The sequence below is a fragment of the Pseudophryne corroboree genome, chromosome 3 (assembly GCF_028390025.1).
Source record: "Pseudophryne corroboree isolate aPseCor3 chromosome 3, aPseCor3.hap2, whole genome shotgun sequence".
Classification (NCBI taxonomy): domain Eukaryota; kingdom Metazoa; phylum Chordata; class Amphibia; order Anura; family Myobatrachidae; genus Pseudophryne; species Pseudophryne corroboree.
Window position 1 is genome coordinate 647,312,720 of NC_086446.1, and position 15,810 is coordinate 647,328,529.

A 15,810-nucleotide genomic window follows, 5' to 3' on the forward strand; every position below is an offset into this window, starting at 1 on the left:
TCTGGCAGAAAGTTAGCCTATCCAGCAGAAATCTATCTAGATCTCTGTCAGGAAACTAGCCTCTCCAGCAAAAAGCTTCTAGCCTCTCAAGCAGAAAACTAGCCTCTTTGACAGAAAGCTAGCCTGTCCAGCAGAAAGCATCTAGCTTCTCTGACAGAAAGATAGCCTTTCCAGCAGAAAGCATCTAGTCTCTCTAACAGAAAGCTAGCCTCTCCAGCAGAAAACATCTAGCCTCTCTGACAGAGGGTTAGCCTCTCTAGCAAAAAGCATCTAGGTTCTCCAACAGAAAGCATCTAGCCTATCCAGCAGAACGCATCTAGCCTCTCTGACAGAAAGCTAGCCTCTCCAGCAGAAAACATCTAGCCTCTCTGACAGAGGGTTAGCCTCTCTAACAAAAAGCATCTAGGTTCTCCAACAGAAAGCATCTAGCCTATCCAGCAGAACACATCTAGCCTCTCTGACAGAAAGCTAGCCTCTCTGACAGAAAATTAGTCTCTCTAGCAGAAAGCATCTAGCCTCTGCAGCAGAAAGCATCTAGCCCAGGCATTCCCAACCACGGTCCTCAAGGCACACCAACAGTGCAGGTTTTAGTGATATCCAGGCATCAGCACAGATGGTTACATCAAAATAACTGAGGTACTAATTAAGTCACCTGTATTCAAGCCTGGATATCACTAAAACCAGGACTGTTAGTGTGCCTTGAGGACCGAGGTTGGGAAACACTGATCTAGCCTCTGCAGCAGAAATCTATCTAGCCTCTCTGGCAGAAAGCATCTAGCCTCTCTGGCAGAAAGCATCTAGCCTCTCTGGCAGAAAGCATCTAGCCTCTCTGGCAGAAAGCATCTAGCCTCTCTGGCAGAAAGCATCTAGCTTCTCTGGCAGAAAGCATCTAGCCTCTCCGGCAGAAAGCATCTAGCCTCTCCGGCAGAAAGCATCTAGCCTCTCCGGCAGAAAGCATCTAGCCTCTCCGGCAGAAAGCATCTAGCCTCTCCGTCAGAAAGCATCTAGCCTCTCCGGCAGAAAGCATCTAGCCTCTCCAGCAGAAAGCATCTAGCCTCTCCAGCAGAAAGCATCTAGCCTCTCCGACAGAAAGCTAGCCTCTCCGACAGAAAGCTAGCCTCTCCAGCAGAAAGCATCTAGCCTCTCCAGCAGAAAGCATCTAGCCTCTCCAGCAGAAAGCATCTAGCCTCTCCAGCAGAAAGCATCTAGCCTCTCCGACAGAAAGCTAGCCTCTCCGACAGAAAGCTAGCCGCTCCAGCAGAAAGCATCTAGCCTCTCCAGCAGAAAGCATCTAGCCTCTCCAGCAGAAAGCATCTAGCCTCTCCAGTAGAAAGTAGCTGGCCTAGTACTGGGCAACACCCTGCCTGGCCCGCTGTCCCCACCAATGCGCAATGACAAGCGACCCGACTGGCTGAGCCGTACGTCATTGCGCTACAGTAGCTCCAAGATGCGGCGCTGCTGAGGAAAGATCAGTCACGTCACAGGGGCTGCTGACCGGGATTTCCTTTCCGACGTCAGACAGAGGCAGAGTGTGGATCTGTGCAGTGGTCAGCAGCGGATCATCTGGGCAGCTGGATGCCTGGCTGTCTCCTGCTCCCTGCCTAACTACCTCAGCCGGCTCCGCCTTCTGCCTCTGCTGCAGGTGGAGCATAATGGAAAAACAGCGGCAGCATCCCCCGCACCCTCCCTCCTCCAGGGAGGAGGAAGCATACCTTGGCCTCCCGGTCATAGTTCCGGCCTCACACCGGAAATTACTGGTGGCGCGGCTCCATTGGCTGCACAGCACTTGTTGAGTGACCAGCCTGGATGCCCCTGGACTGTACCTGGGTTCTGCATTTGACGCACTGCAGCTCAGTGGATTGGTGCAGAGAGAGGTGAGCACCCTGGGAGCCCTGTACCCAACTACCCCCACCCCCCCTGTGTGTGACCCACTGTACCTCATATCTCTGTGTGTGTCACCCCCACTACCCCCCTCACCCCTGGTGTGTGTCCCAGTACCCTCCTATCCATGTGTGTATGTGTTACACACCTTGTACCGCCCCCCCCCCCCCCCCCCACAGTGTTTGATAGAACCTGCCTTGCAAGGGCGGACAGGGGTGCTAGCTCTGCCCAGTTTTGTGAGGGGGGGTGGGGGAGCTGCCAACTGTGCACGGGGAGGGAGGGAGAGTAGCTTGTAACTGTGCTTAGGGAGAGATGTGAGCTGGCAACTGTGCCCAGGGAGGGAGGGGATATTTTGTGTGCGGCCCTGGAATATTCGCTGGAATGTCTTAAGCGGCCCCCCAGTGAAATAATTGCCCACCCCTGATCTAGTCTCTCCAGCAGAAAGCATGTAGCCTCTCTGACAGAAAGCTGGACTCTCCAGCAGAAAGCATCTAGCCTCTCCAGCAGAAAGCATCTAGCTCTCCAGCAGAAAGCATCTAGCTCTCCAGCAGAAAGCATCTAGCCTCTCCAGCAGAAAGCATCTAGCCTCTCCAGCAGAAAGCATCTAGCCTCGCCGGCAGAAAGCTAGCCTCTCCAGCAGAAAGCATCTAGCCTCTCCAGCAGAAATCTATCTAGCCTCTCTGGCAGGAAGCATCTAGCCTCTCTGGCAGGAAGCTAGCCTCTCCAGCAGAAAGCATTTAGCCTCTCCAACAGAAATCTATCTAGCCTCTCTGGCAGAAAGCTAACACTGCAGTGCAAATTATGGCATGACATCACTAAGGCAGATTTTATGCTGCTCAGCAGCTGTTTTTCGTTTCTTACATTAAGTGTTTTATGGCTTATTTTATAGATGAACATTTTTTGAATTTTTTTTTTTTTAGTTGCTATAAAATAGATACCGTACTCTGTAGTCTAGTCAGCTCCAAATATGTAAAAATAATTACTAATTTGTTAATACAGGTTACATTACATTGTATTCTATTTCTCAGTGCAAGAGGTCATTGAAAATAGTTCACTTACCACAGTGACTTCATTAGGGGAGGCGCCATGCTGGAGCAGTACATTAATGATATGGGTATGTCCCTGCTGTGCAGCCTGGTGCAGGGGGGTGTATCCATTCTGGAAAAGAGAAAAATAAACCTTATATTTATACAGGAACCTTGCAAACAATCGTCAAATAGCATCTACACCCATAACCAGTGGTAAGTTTCTATACATGCGTCTTCAGTAGACAATATAGGCATAGTATACTTTTTATAACTAATTGTATGAATGGGAATATTTCTTGGGAAAGTTGGGAATAACAGTATCCATTTCCTTCTATAAAACGGTAACTGATTTCCAATAAATATATGTAATATAAAAATATATACCAGCGATAGCTGTGAATATAATATATATGAAACTGGACGGTTGTGCAAATAATAATTAAAACTTAATTTATTGGTAATTAATTAGGAACAAAATTTAAAGTTTACTAATTCATACACGCAGAGTCACATTTAAATGAATTTAACTCCTAATTGATAACTAAATAAGACTAGGATTCTCTCCAACTGTGTCCAGAAAGGTCACTTTTATCAGCAAGGTTACCAGACAAGAAAATCAGTCTCCAATATTCGGCAGGCACTCTGTAGATAGCAAAAGAGGCTCAGTTGTCCTCTGGAGAGTGACAAAGTTCCCAAATATGTCTAAGATGATGTTAAGGAGTTCAACATGCAGAAGTGTGTATAATCATAGTTCAAGTGGCATAAATTCAAGGCTCAACGCGTTTCACTGGGCTATCAGAACCCCAGCTTCTTCAAGAGCATAAATATCTAGTGTCACTCTATAAATACCTGTCCGGTAATCATCTAAAGGTACACACCTGTGCATGTTAAACATAAAAAAATAACAAAACCGTCCAGTAAATTAGAGAAATCTTTTTATTGAGGCAATCCTAAATTCCATTTATTAACAATATGTTAATACAGAATCAAAAACTATTATAATAAAAGCAATTAAACTATACTATTTGTAACATAAGATTTACAGACACACCGATTGTTAGTGTAGGACATGTTATATTCATTTTAACAGAATCCCAGTCCGGCAACTTCTGTGTCTTGAGACCGGACCAGTTTTACCAACACACTGAGTGGTTAGTGTAGGACATGTGATCAATTGTAGTCACATGATCGGACCTTATGTTTACAAATAATATAGTTTAATTGGTTTTGTTATATTGATTTTTTTATTCTGAATTAGCATATTGTTAATGAGGGTAATTAGGATTACCTCAATAAAAAGATTTCTCTAATTTACTGGACAGTTTTGTATTATTTTATGTTTTTCTTGCACAGGTGTGTACCCTTAGGTGATTACCGGACAGTGTATATAAGGAACTGGCTGCTGGCCCATATTAATGCACCAACCAGAAGTACTGATTTGTCAGATCTGGGTTTTATCAGTCACAATGATTGGCAGGCCACACACATTGGGACACTCTGGGTGAAAAGGACCAAACTGATTGCACAGTTGGCTTCCCAGAATAATAATCCGCTGTTAGCCACGAAACCATCCTGGCCCTACTACATGGAGAACAACTGTTGTGCACTTGAGTGCTACCAGAAAGCTAAATGGTTACACATCGAAAACACAAAAAAACACATAAAAATTATAGTACAAACTATGAGAAATGTCTTCATCTCTTTAGTACACACACGTCACCCACCTTGGTTTTGACATTAACTTTAGCACCATGCTGGAGCAGGAAATTGACCATTTTAATGTTCCCGTAGTGGCTGGCTACATGCAGTGGGGTGTAGGCCATCTGTAATACAGCATTGAAAGACACTTCATAAATATTTATCCTTGTGAAATCTCCGGTGCTCCTATGTGATTAGTGTGCCTTTCTGCTACAATAATAAGCCCGCTATCTCTTGGGGTGTTAGTTACATGCACAAGAGCTGCTTTTGGGCATCTTTGCATTATAACGTCTGTGTACATTACTATGTTGTATTTTTATATTAGGATTATAATAGGATTACTAATTTATCCCCAACCTTTGTCTTATTCTCCCTACGCAATTCAATGTTGCTGATTATTAAAATGGTAAATAAGAAAAACTGTAAAATAATACATTAATCTATTCAATTATTAACCGCATGAGCTCCCATTGTGTCCCAACATGTTCCATGCCTTAAGCAGCATTCAATGCAAATCAATAGTGTGTAATTATGTTATTCATAAAGGAACAATGGGAATAATGCAGTGCACAGGCTTCGATCTCTGTCTGCTATTGGCACAAGCAGAGGCAGTATCATTGTAATGTGCTCTCAGTCCCTGTCATTATATTATATTTATTTCACGTTATGGGTGACAGTTATCTATACACAGTGGATGAGAAACGCACAGTGCAAAAGTGTAAGCATCACAAGCAGGGGCAATTTAAGAGAGGAGGGGGCTATTATGCAGCCTCTGTGTGGGGACCCCCTGTCGCTGGTGCAGTTGTAGAGACGAGTCTACTACACATGCGCAGGTCCCTGGGAACATGCGTATGATTTGTCCCCTGTGCATGCACAAATCTTTGGGGAAATGGTGTGGCCGCTATTTGCACTGTGACTTCTGCAGTACCGGCCTCTGGGACAGTAAGTATAATGTATGGGTGCAGCGTATGCGCTGTGAGCACCCCTGGATTCAGTGTCCCGTGTGAACTGCATAGTACAACATGGTGGAGCAAAACAGGTCCCAATAAAGATTAGGACAAGACCAAAAGACAGCTCTGTGGTTCACAAAAGTCCACTTGAAGAGTGGGAACGTCCATGTGCTCCTACACACAGCAAATAACTCCCTTGAAAATCTCCACCTCTTTATCACACTACAATAATGTCACTGAGACTCAATTCTGCACTGTTGTGAGAAAACGAAGCTCCCTGGGCAGGTGCCCTACTCCAGTCTTTACTAGGATATAAGGCAGGAAAATAGGAACACTTGTGCAAATCACAGTGGTCAACAGGTCCAAAGGCTACTGTATGCTCTTTGTAAATGATCAGTTAAGGATACATCCATGTGGATGTTCCATTATTCATAACAAAGCAGACAATAAATTGTCTAAGAACCAGCGACCATTCTGAGATCCTAGCCAACAGATGTTCCGTTTGACTACATTGTGTGCAGGTGACTTATTACAATTGTGTATAGACAGAATAACTAAGATGAAATGCCATATAAAAGCAGATCTATGATAGTTCCATCATCCATATTCATCTATTGCCTTTCCTATGAACTCTGGTATTTCACTGTGCTCATCACTAAATGTATAAAACCACAAGGAAACAAAGTCATGTTTGCATTAGGACTTCCTGCTCCTCTTCCAACATTTGACTTTGTTCTGTGCACTATACTAGATCAACCCATACTAACTACTCTCCTCTTCAAGTCCACTTTAATACTTTAACGACCTTTACACCTTCAGTGAGCCAACTCCCCACATAGCTAACACAGGGTCTGATTCAGAGGTGGGCGCCGGAGTGATCGGTGCTGAATCTTCAGTTGCAGCGGATCTGAGAAGTTATGTTAATACAGCAGGAGGTGTTGGTTTACTGCCTGCGCACAAAAATGCAGCAGCGGATCACCATCACGTCCATTGCCTCGGCCATCGGACATCTGCAGAACCCTACCACAGCGCAGAACATCCAGCTGCTGAGAACAGCGAAACTGAGTCTGGCGATGCAGTCACTGGCTTCAGCATGCTCTTCCCCGTAGCCATCCGCATATGGACACAGCCTATCCTTGCAGCTTATAAGGATACGGCAGGGAAAGCTGTCTAACATCTGACATGCTAGGCACTGCCTGCTCCAGGACATTCAACTCGCGTGGCTGCATGGGGTGCCGGGTATTTAAGGGTGGCTTTCTATTTCTAATGTGGTGCTGGCCATCAGCCAATCAGAGCTTGTGGACCGGCAGCGGCATCTCCTGATTGACTGCTGGACCGCAAGCTTTGATTGGCTCACAAACTGGCACCATATTGGATATGGCCACTGCCGAAGGCGGAAGACCGGACTGAGCGGCAGGAGAGGCATGCACTGTGCTCTCCTCCCCTCGGATACAGCGACAGCAGCAGAGCCCAGCAGTGTTGGTGGTGAGCAGCACTACTGGGGGTATATGTGTATCTGGCACTATTGGGGGCATTATTTGTATCTGGCACTATTGGGGACAGCACGTGTTATCTGGAACTATTGGGGGCAGTATGTGTATCTGCCACTATTGGGGGCAGTATGTGTATCTGCCACCATTGGGGGCATTATGTGTATCTGCCACTATTGGGGGCAGTATGTGTATCTACCACCATACTGTGGGGCATTATGTGCATCTAAGCACTATATTGGGGGCATTATGTGTATCTGGAACTATACTGTGGACATTATACACTGCTCAAAAAAATAAAGGGAACACTAAAATAACACATCCTAGATCTGAATGAATGAAATATTCTTATTAAATACTTTGTTCTTTACATAGTTGAATGTGCTGACAACAAAATCACACAAAAATTATCAATGGAAATCAAATTTATTAACCTATGGAGGTCTGGATTTGGAGTCACCCTCAAAATTAAAGTGGAAAAACACACTACAGGCTGATCCAACTTTGATGTGATGTCCTTAAAACAAGTCAAAATGAGGCTCAGTAGTGTCTGTGGCCTCTTCGTGCCTGTATGACCTCCCTACAACGCCTGGGCATGCTCCTGATGAGGTGGCGGATGGTCTCCTGAGGGATCTCCTCCCAGACCTGGACTAAAGCATCCGCCAACTCCTGGACAGTCTGTGGTGCAACGTGGCATTGGTGGATGGAGCGAGACATGATGTCCCAGATGTGCTCAATTGGATTCAGGTCTGGGGAACGGGCAGGCCAGTCCATAGCATCAATGCCTTCGTCTTGCAGGAACTGCTGACACATTCCAGCCACATGAGGTCTAGCATTGTCTTGCATTAGGAGGAACCCAGGGCTAACCGCACCAGCATATGGTCTCACAAGGGGTCTGAGGATCTCATCTCAGTACCTAATGGCAGTCAGGCTACCTCTGGCGAGCACATGGAGGGATGTGCGGCCCCCCAAAGAAATGCCACCCCACACCATTACTGACCCACTGCCAAACCGGACATGCTGGAGGATGTTGCAGGCAGCAGAACGTTCTCCTTGGCGTCTCCAGACTCTGTCACGTCTGTCACATGTGCTCAGTGAGAACCTGTTTTCATCTGTGAAGAGCACAGGGCGCCAGTGGCGAATTTGACAATCTTTGTGTTCTCTGGCAAATGCAAACGTCCTGCACGGTGTTGGGCTGTAAGCACAACCCCCACCTGTGGGCGTCGGGCCCTCATACCACCCTCATGGAGTCTGTTTCTGATCATTTGAGTAGACACATGCACATTTGTGGCTTGCTGGAGGTCATTTTGCAGGGCTCTGGCAGTGCTCCTCCTGTTCCTCCTTGCACAAAGGCGGAGGTAGCGGTCCAGCTGCTGGGTTGTTGCCCTCCTACGGCCTCCTCCACGTCTCCTGATGTACTGGCCGGTCTCCTGGTAGCGCCTCCATGCTCTGGACACTACGCTGACAGACACAGCAAACCTTCTTGCCACAGCTCGCATTGATGTGCCATCCTGGATGAGCTGCACTACCTGAGCCACTTGTGTGGGTTGTAGGGAGGTCATACAGGCACGTGGCGGCCACACACACTACTGAGCCTCATTTTTACTTGTTTTAAGGACATTACATCAAAGTTGGATCAGCCTGTAGTGTGTTTTTCCACTTTAATTTTGAGGGTGACTCCAAATCCAGACCTCCATGGGTTAATAAATTTGATTTCCATTGATAATTTTTGTGTGATTTTGTTGTCAGCACATTCAACTATGTAAAGAACAAAGTATTTAATAAGAATATTTCATTCATTCAGATCTAGGATGTGTTATTTTAGTGTTCCCTTTATTTTTTTGAGCAGTGTATGTATCTGGCACTACACTGGGTACATTATGTGTATCTGACACTATACTGGGGGCATTATGTGTAAGACTGCTAATTGTGTGTGTAGAGGGGGTGTGTGATAATATATATATTTGTAGTTTGATATCATAATATAAAATTGTGGGGCCATGCCCACTATCCCAGGAGCGCGCACATTGAGGGGGGGGGGGGATTCAAAATTTCTCACTCACGGTGCTAGTAGGCCTGGGGCCATCCCTGATGCTGGGTACATAAGAAAGTCAGTGAGTTCACTGTTAGGGTAGACAATGATACCCATTGTCGGTGGCAGTGGTGGTGCCCTTTCCTACAAGAAGTGGTATCTTATCTCTAGCCATAACTTAGATTTCACTACTGGGCAGTGATTTATCCAGGGAATTATGGGGTCAAGGGGAAATCTTTTATGCACTGTGAGGACAAATTGATAACTGCATGATGAGGTTTTCTTATTGTCTTCTTACAGATCAACACAACTAGAACTTGAGATAAAGTTGACTGACGTTGTCCTTTCTGAGCCTTACTGTTATGTGTTTGTTCTTGTAAGCATGTATTTTGCCAACTGTATGGAAGTATAACTGCACTACAAGCAAAACATCTGTCTTGTATAGAAAGCAACAAACATGATCATGTTACTAATAATAAGAATTTACTTACCGATAATTCTATTTCTCGGAGTCCGTAGTGGATGCTGGGGTTCCTGAAAGGACCATGGGGAATAGCGGCTCCGCAGGAGACAGGGCACAAAAAGTAAAGCTTTACGATCAGGTGGTGTGTACTGGCTCCTCCCCCTATGACCCTCCTCCAAGCCTCAGTTAGGATACTGTGCCCGGACGAGCGTACACAATAAGGAAGGATTTATGAATCCCGGGTAAGACTCATACCAGCCACACCAATCACACCGTACAACCTGTGATCTAAACCCAGTTAACAGTATGATAACAGAGGAGCCTCTGAAAGATGGCTCCCTACAACAATAACCCGAATTAGGTAACAATAACTATGTACAATTATTGCAGATAATCCGCACTTGGGATGGGCGCCCAGCATCCACTACGGACTCCGAGAAATAGAATTATCGGTAAGTAAATTCTTATTTTCTCTATCGTCCTAGTGGATGCTGGGGTTCCTGAAAGGACCATGGGGATTATACCAAAGCTCCCAAACGGGCGGGAGAGTGCGGATGACTCTGCAGCACCGAATGAGAGAACTCCAGGTCCTCCTTAGCCAGGGTATCAAATTTGTAGAATTTTACAAACGTGTTCTCCCCCGACCACGTAGCCGCTCGGCAGAGTTGTAATGCCGAGACCCCTCGGGCAGCCGCCCAAGAAGAACCCACCTTCCTTGTGGAGTGGGCTTTTACCGATTTTGGCTGTGGCAGGCCTGCCACAGAATGTGCAAGCTGAATCGTACTACAAATCAAGCGAGCAATAGTCTGCTTAGACGCAGGAGCGCCCAACTTGTTGGGAGCATATAGTATAAACAGTGAGTCAGATTTCCTGACTCCAGCTGTCCTTGAAATGTATATTTTTAAAGCTCTGACAACGTCCAACAACTTGGAGTCCTCCAAGTCGCTTGCAGCCGCAGGCACTACAATAGGCTGGTTCAGATGAAATGCTGACACCACCTTAGGGAGAAAATGCGGACGAGTCCGCAGTTCTGCCCTGTCCGAATGGAAAATCAGATATGGGCTTTTGTAAGATAAAGCTGCCAGTTCTGACACTCTCCTGGCCGAAGCCAGGGCTAGTAGCATGGTCACTTTCCATGTGAGATATTTCAAATCCACAGTTTTTAGTGGTTCAAACCAATGAGATTTGAGAAAGTCCAAAACAACATTGAGATCCCACGGTGCCACTGGAGGCACCACAGGGGGCTGTATATGCAGCACTCCCTTAACAAAAGTCTGGACTTCAGGAACTGAAGCCAATTCTTTCTGGAAGAAAATCGACAGGGCCGAAATTTGAACCTTAATAGATCCCAATTTGAGACCCATAGACAATCCTGATTGCAGGAAATGTAGGAATCGACCCAGTTGAAATTCCTCCGTCGGAGCACTCCGATCCTCGCACCACGCAACATATTTTCGCCAAATGCGGTGATAATGTTGCGCGGTTACTTCCTTCCTTGCTTTAATCAAAGTAGGAATGACTTCTTCCGGCATGCCTTTTTCCTTTAGGATCCGGCGTTCAACCGCCATGCCGTCAAACGCAGCCGCGGTAAGTCTTGAAACAGACAGGGACCCTGCTGAAGCAAGTCCCTTCTCAGAGGTAGAGGCCACGGATCTTCCGTGATCATCTCTTGAAGTTCCGGGTACCAAGTCCTTCTTGGCCAATCCGGAACCACTAGTATCGTTCTTACGCCTCTTTGCCGTATAATTCTCAATACTTTTGGTATGAGAGGCAGAGGAGGAAACACATACACCGACTGGTACACCCAAGGCGTTACCAGCGCGTCCACAGCTATTGCCTGCGGATCTCTTGACCTGGCGCAATACCTGTCCAGTTTTTTGTTGAGGCGAGACGCCATCATGTCCACCATTGGTCTTTCCCAACGGGTTACCAGCATGTGGAAAACTTCTGGATGAAGACCCCACTCTCCCGGGTGAAGGTCGTGTCTGCTGAGGAAGTCTGCTTCCCAGTTGTCCACTCCCGGGATGAACACTGCTGACAGTGCTATCACATGATTCTCTGCCCAGCGAAGAATCCTTGCAGCTTCTGCCATTGCACTCCTGCTTCTTGTGCCGCCCTGTCTGTTCACATGGGCGACTGCCGTGATGTTGTCCGACTGGATCAACACCGGTTTTCCTTGAAGCAGAGGTTCTGCCTGGCTTAGAGCATTGTAGATTGCTCTTAGTTCCAGAATGTTTATGTGAAGAGACGTTTCCAGGCTCGACCACACGCCCTGGAAGTTTCTTCCTTGTGTGACTGCTCCCCAGCCTCTCAGGCTGGCGTCCGTGGTCACCAGGATCCAATCCTGTATGCCGAATCTGCGGCCCACCAATAGATGAGCACTCTGCAACCACCACAGAAGAGATACCCTTGTCCTTGGAGACAGGGTTATCCGCTGGTGCATCTGAAGATGCGACCCTGACCATTTGTCCAACATATCCCTCTGGAAAATTCTTGCGTGGAATCTGCCGAATGGAATTGCTTCGTAAGAAGCCACCATTTTTCCCAGGACTCTTGTGCATTGATGTACAGACACCTTTCCTGGTTTTAGGAGGTTCCTGACAAGTTCGGATAACTCCTTGGCTTTTTCCTCCGGGAGAAAAACCTTTTTCTGAACCGTGTCCAGAATCATCCCTAGGAACAGCAGACGTGTTGTCGGAATTAACTGGGATTTTGGAATATTCAGAATCCACCCGTGCTGTTTTAGCACTTCTTGAGACAGTGCTAATCCCATCTCTAGCTGTTCTCTGGACCTTGCCCTTATTAGGAGATCGTCCAAGTATGGGATAATTAATACGCCTTTTCTTCGAAGAAGAATCATCATCTCGGCCATTACCCTGGTAAAGACCCGAGGTGCCGTGGACAATCCAAACGGCAGCGTCTGAAACTGATAGTGACAGTTCTGTACGACGAACCTGAGGTACCCCTGGTGTGAGGGGTAAATTGGAACGTGGAGATACGCATCCTTGATGTCCAAGGATACCATAAAGTCCCCTTCTTCCAGGTTCGCTATCACTGCTCTGAGTGACTCCATCTTGAACTTGAACTTCTTTATGTACAGGTTCAAGGATTTCAGATTTAGAATAGGTCTTACCGAGCCATCCGGCTTCGGTACCACAAATAGAGTGGAATAATACCCCTTTCCTTGTTGTAAAAGAGGTACCTTGACTATCACCTGCTGAGAGTACAGCTTGTGAATGGCTTCCAAGACCGTCACCCTGTCGGAGGGGGACGTTGGTAAAGCAGACTTCAGGAAACGGCGAGGTGGATCCGTCTCTAGTTCCAACCTGTACCCCTGAGATATTATCTGCAGGATCCAGGGATCTACCTGCGAGTGAGCCCACTGCGCGCTGAAATTCTTGAGACGACCCCCCACCGCCCCCGAGTCCGCTTGAGAAGCCCCAGCGTCATGCTGAGGCTTTTGTAGAAGCGGGGGAGGGCTTCTGTTCCTGGGAAGGAGCTGCCTGTTGCAGTCTCTTCCCCCTTCCTCTGCCTCGTGGCAGATATGAATATCCCTTTGCTCTCTTGTTTTTAAAGGAACGAAAGGGCTGCGGTTGAAAAGTCGGTGTCTTTTTCTGTTGGGGAGTGACTTGAGGTAAAAAGGTGGATTTCCCGGCTGTAGCCGTGGCCACCAAATCCGATAGACCGACACCAAATAACTCCTCCCCTTTATACGGCAAAACTTCCATATGCCGTTTTGAGTCCGCATCACCTGACCACTGTCGCGTCCATAAACTTCTTCTGGCCGAAATGGACATAGCACTTACCCGTGATGCCAGTGTGCAAATATCCCTCTGTGCATCACGCATATAAAGAAATGCATCCTTTATTTGCTCTAAAGACAGTAAAACATTGTCCCTATCCAGGGTATCAATATTTTCAATCAGGGACTCTGACCAAGCTACCCCAGCACTGCACATCCAGGCTGTCGCTATAGCTGGTCGTAGTATAACACCTGTATGTGTGTATATACTTTTTTGGATATTTTCCATCCTCCTATCTGCTGGATCTTTAAGTGCGGCCGTCTCAGGAGAGGGTAACGCCACTTGTTTTGATAAGCGTGTGAGCGCCTTGTCCACCCTAGGAGGTGTTTCCCAGCGCGCCCTAACCTCTGGCGGGAAAGGGTATAAAGCCAATAACTTCTTTGAAATTAGCATTTTTTTATCGGGGGCAACCCACGCTTCATCACACACCTCATTTAATTCATCTGATTCAGGAAAAACTATAGGTAGTTTTTTCACACCCCACATAATACCCTGTTTTGTGGTACCTGTAGTATCAGCAATATGTAACGCCTCCTTCATTGCCAAAATCATATAACGTGTGGCCCTACTGGAAAATACGGTTGATTCATCACCGTCGCCACTGGAATCAGTGCCTGTGTCTGGGTCTGTGTCGACCGACTGAGGCAAAGGGCGTTTTACAGCCCCTGACGGTGTTTGAGGCGCCTGGACAGGTGCTAATTGATTGTCCGGCCGTCTCATGTCGTCAAACGACTGCTTTAGCGTGTTGACACTATCCCGTAATTCCATAAATAAAGGCATCCATTCTGGTGTCGACCCCCTAGGGGGTGACATCCCCATATTTGGCAATTGCTCCGCCTCCACACCAATATCGTCCTCATACATGTCGACACACACGTACCGACCCACAGCAGACACACAGGGAATGCTCTTAAAGAAGACAGGACCCCACTAGCCCTTTGGGGAGACAGAGGGAGAGTTTGCCAGCACACACCAAAAAGCGCTATATATGACAGGGATAGCCTTATAATAAGTGCTCCATGTATAGCTGCTTTAATAATATAATTTTGCCACAATTTTGCCCCCCCTCTCTTGTTTTACCCTGTTTCTGTAGTGCAGTGCAGGGGAGAGCCTGGGAGCCTTCCTGACCAGCGGAGCTGTGTGAGGAAAATGGCGCTGTGTGCTGAGGAGATAGGCCCCGCCCCTTTTTCGGCGGGCTCGTATCCCGCTCTTTAGTGGATTCTGGCAGGGGTTAAATATCTCCATATAGCCCCCGGAGGCTATATGTGAGGTATTTTTAGCCAAAATAGGTTTTCATTTGCCTCCCAGGGCGCCCCCCTCCCAGCGCCCTGCACCCTCAGTGACTGCCGTGTGAAGTGTGCTGAGAGGAAAATGGCGCACAGCTGCAGTGCTGTGCGCTACCTTAAGAAGACTGAGGAGTCTTCTGCCGCCGATTCTGGACCTCTTCTCGTTTCAGCATCTGCAAGGGGGCCGGCGGCGAGGCTCCGGTGACCATCCAGGCTGTACCTGTGATCGTCCCTCTGGAGCTAATGTCCAGTAGCCAAGAAGCCAATCCATCCTGCACGCAGGTGAGTTCACTTCTTCTCCCCTAAGTCCCTCGTTGCAGTGATCCTGTTGCCAGCAGGACTCACTGTAAAATAAAAAACCTAAGCTAAACTTTTCTAAGCAGCTCTTTAGGAGAGCCACCTAGATTGCACCCTTCTCGGCCGGGCACAAAAATCTAACTGAGGCTTGGAGGAGGGTCATAGGGGGAGGAGCCAGTACACACCACCTGATCGTAAAGCTTTACTTTTTGTGCCCTGTCTCCTGCGGAGCCGCTATTCCCCATGGTCCTTTCAGGAACCCCAGCATCCACTAGGACGATAGAGAAATACAGTAACTATTCTTCTTCCAAGTCTGGGTATACTCAGAGCTGTAGCAGGGCACTTCTGTACCCAGGCTCAGTCCCGCTGCCCCCAGCCAAGTGACATCATGATGTCAGAGCAGTGGGGTCCGGAACCAGCAAACACAACAGCAGCCACATCCTATGGATACACTGGCATCTCTCCAAGCAACAAGGTGACGTTCCGCAAGCCAAATACAGGTGTCAATGGGGTAGCAAGGCTGCCGTCCCTTCGGCCTTGCAGCAGCAGCGGTCAGACACCCCTAGTTACAGTCCTAGGTACATGCCTATTATCTACCCTCTTACATACTTTAATATAAGGATTGCAACTCATTTTTGCCTGTATATTTTCAAGCAATTATCAGAAAATGTCATACAATTAGAAAATGACATTAAATAAATACAGATGACGTTAAATAAAATACTACCTACAGTATTTCCATCTGTGGAAGCTGAATAATATTTATTTATACATTTCTTTTAACATTTTGTGCAGTGGTTCTCAACCGTGGTCCTCAAGTAGCCCAAACAGTTCATGTTTTCCAGGTCTCCTCACAGGATTTTTTCACCCACTTTATATCTA

At 47.0% G+C, this 15,810-nt stretch overlaps 1 protein-coding gene across 27 annotated transcripts in view; it reads right to left on the bottom strand.

The window, feature by feature from the left end:
- Nucleotides 1–15,810, bottom strand: part of ANK3 (ankyrin 3) — a 1,328,922-nt gene that overhangs the window by 213,832 nt on the left and 1,099,280 nt on the right. For all 27 annotated transcript variants that reach the window (XM_063961780.1, XM_063961785.1, XM_063961778.1 and 24 more), the window contains 2 exons: nt 4,634–4,732; nt 2,941–3,039 (listed from right to left, as the gene is read on the bottom strand). In XM_063961780.1, coding sequence (XP_063817850.1) covers nt 2,941–3,039; nt 4,634–4,732 — 198 coding nt within the window. The remainder of the gene's footprint in view (nt 1–2,940; nt 3,040–4,633; nt 4,733–15,810) is intronic.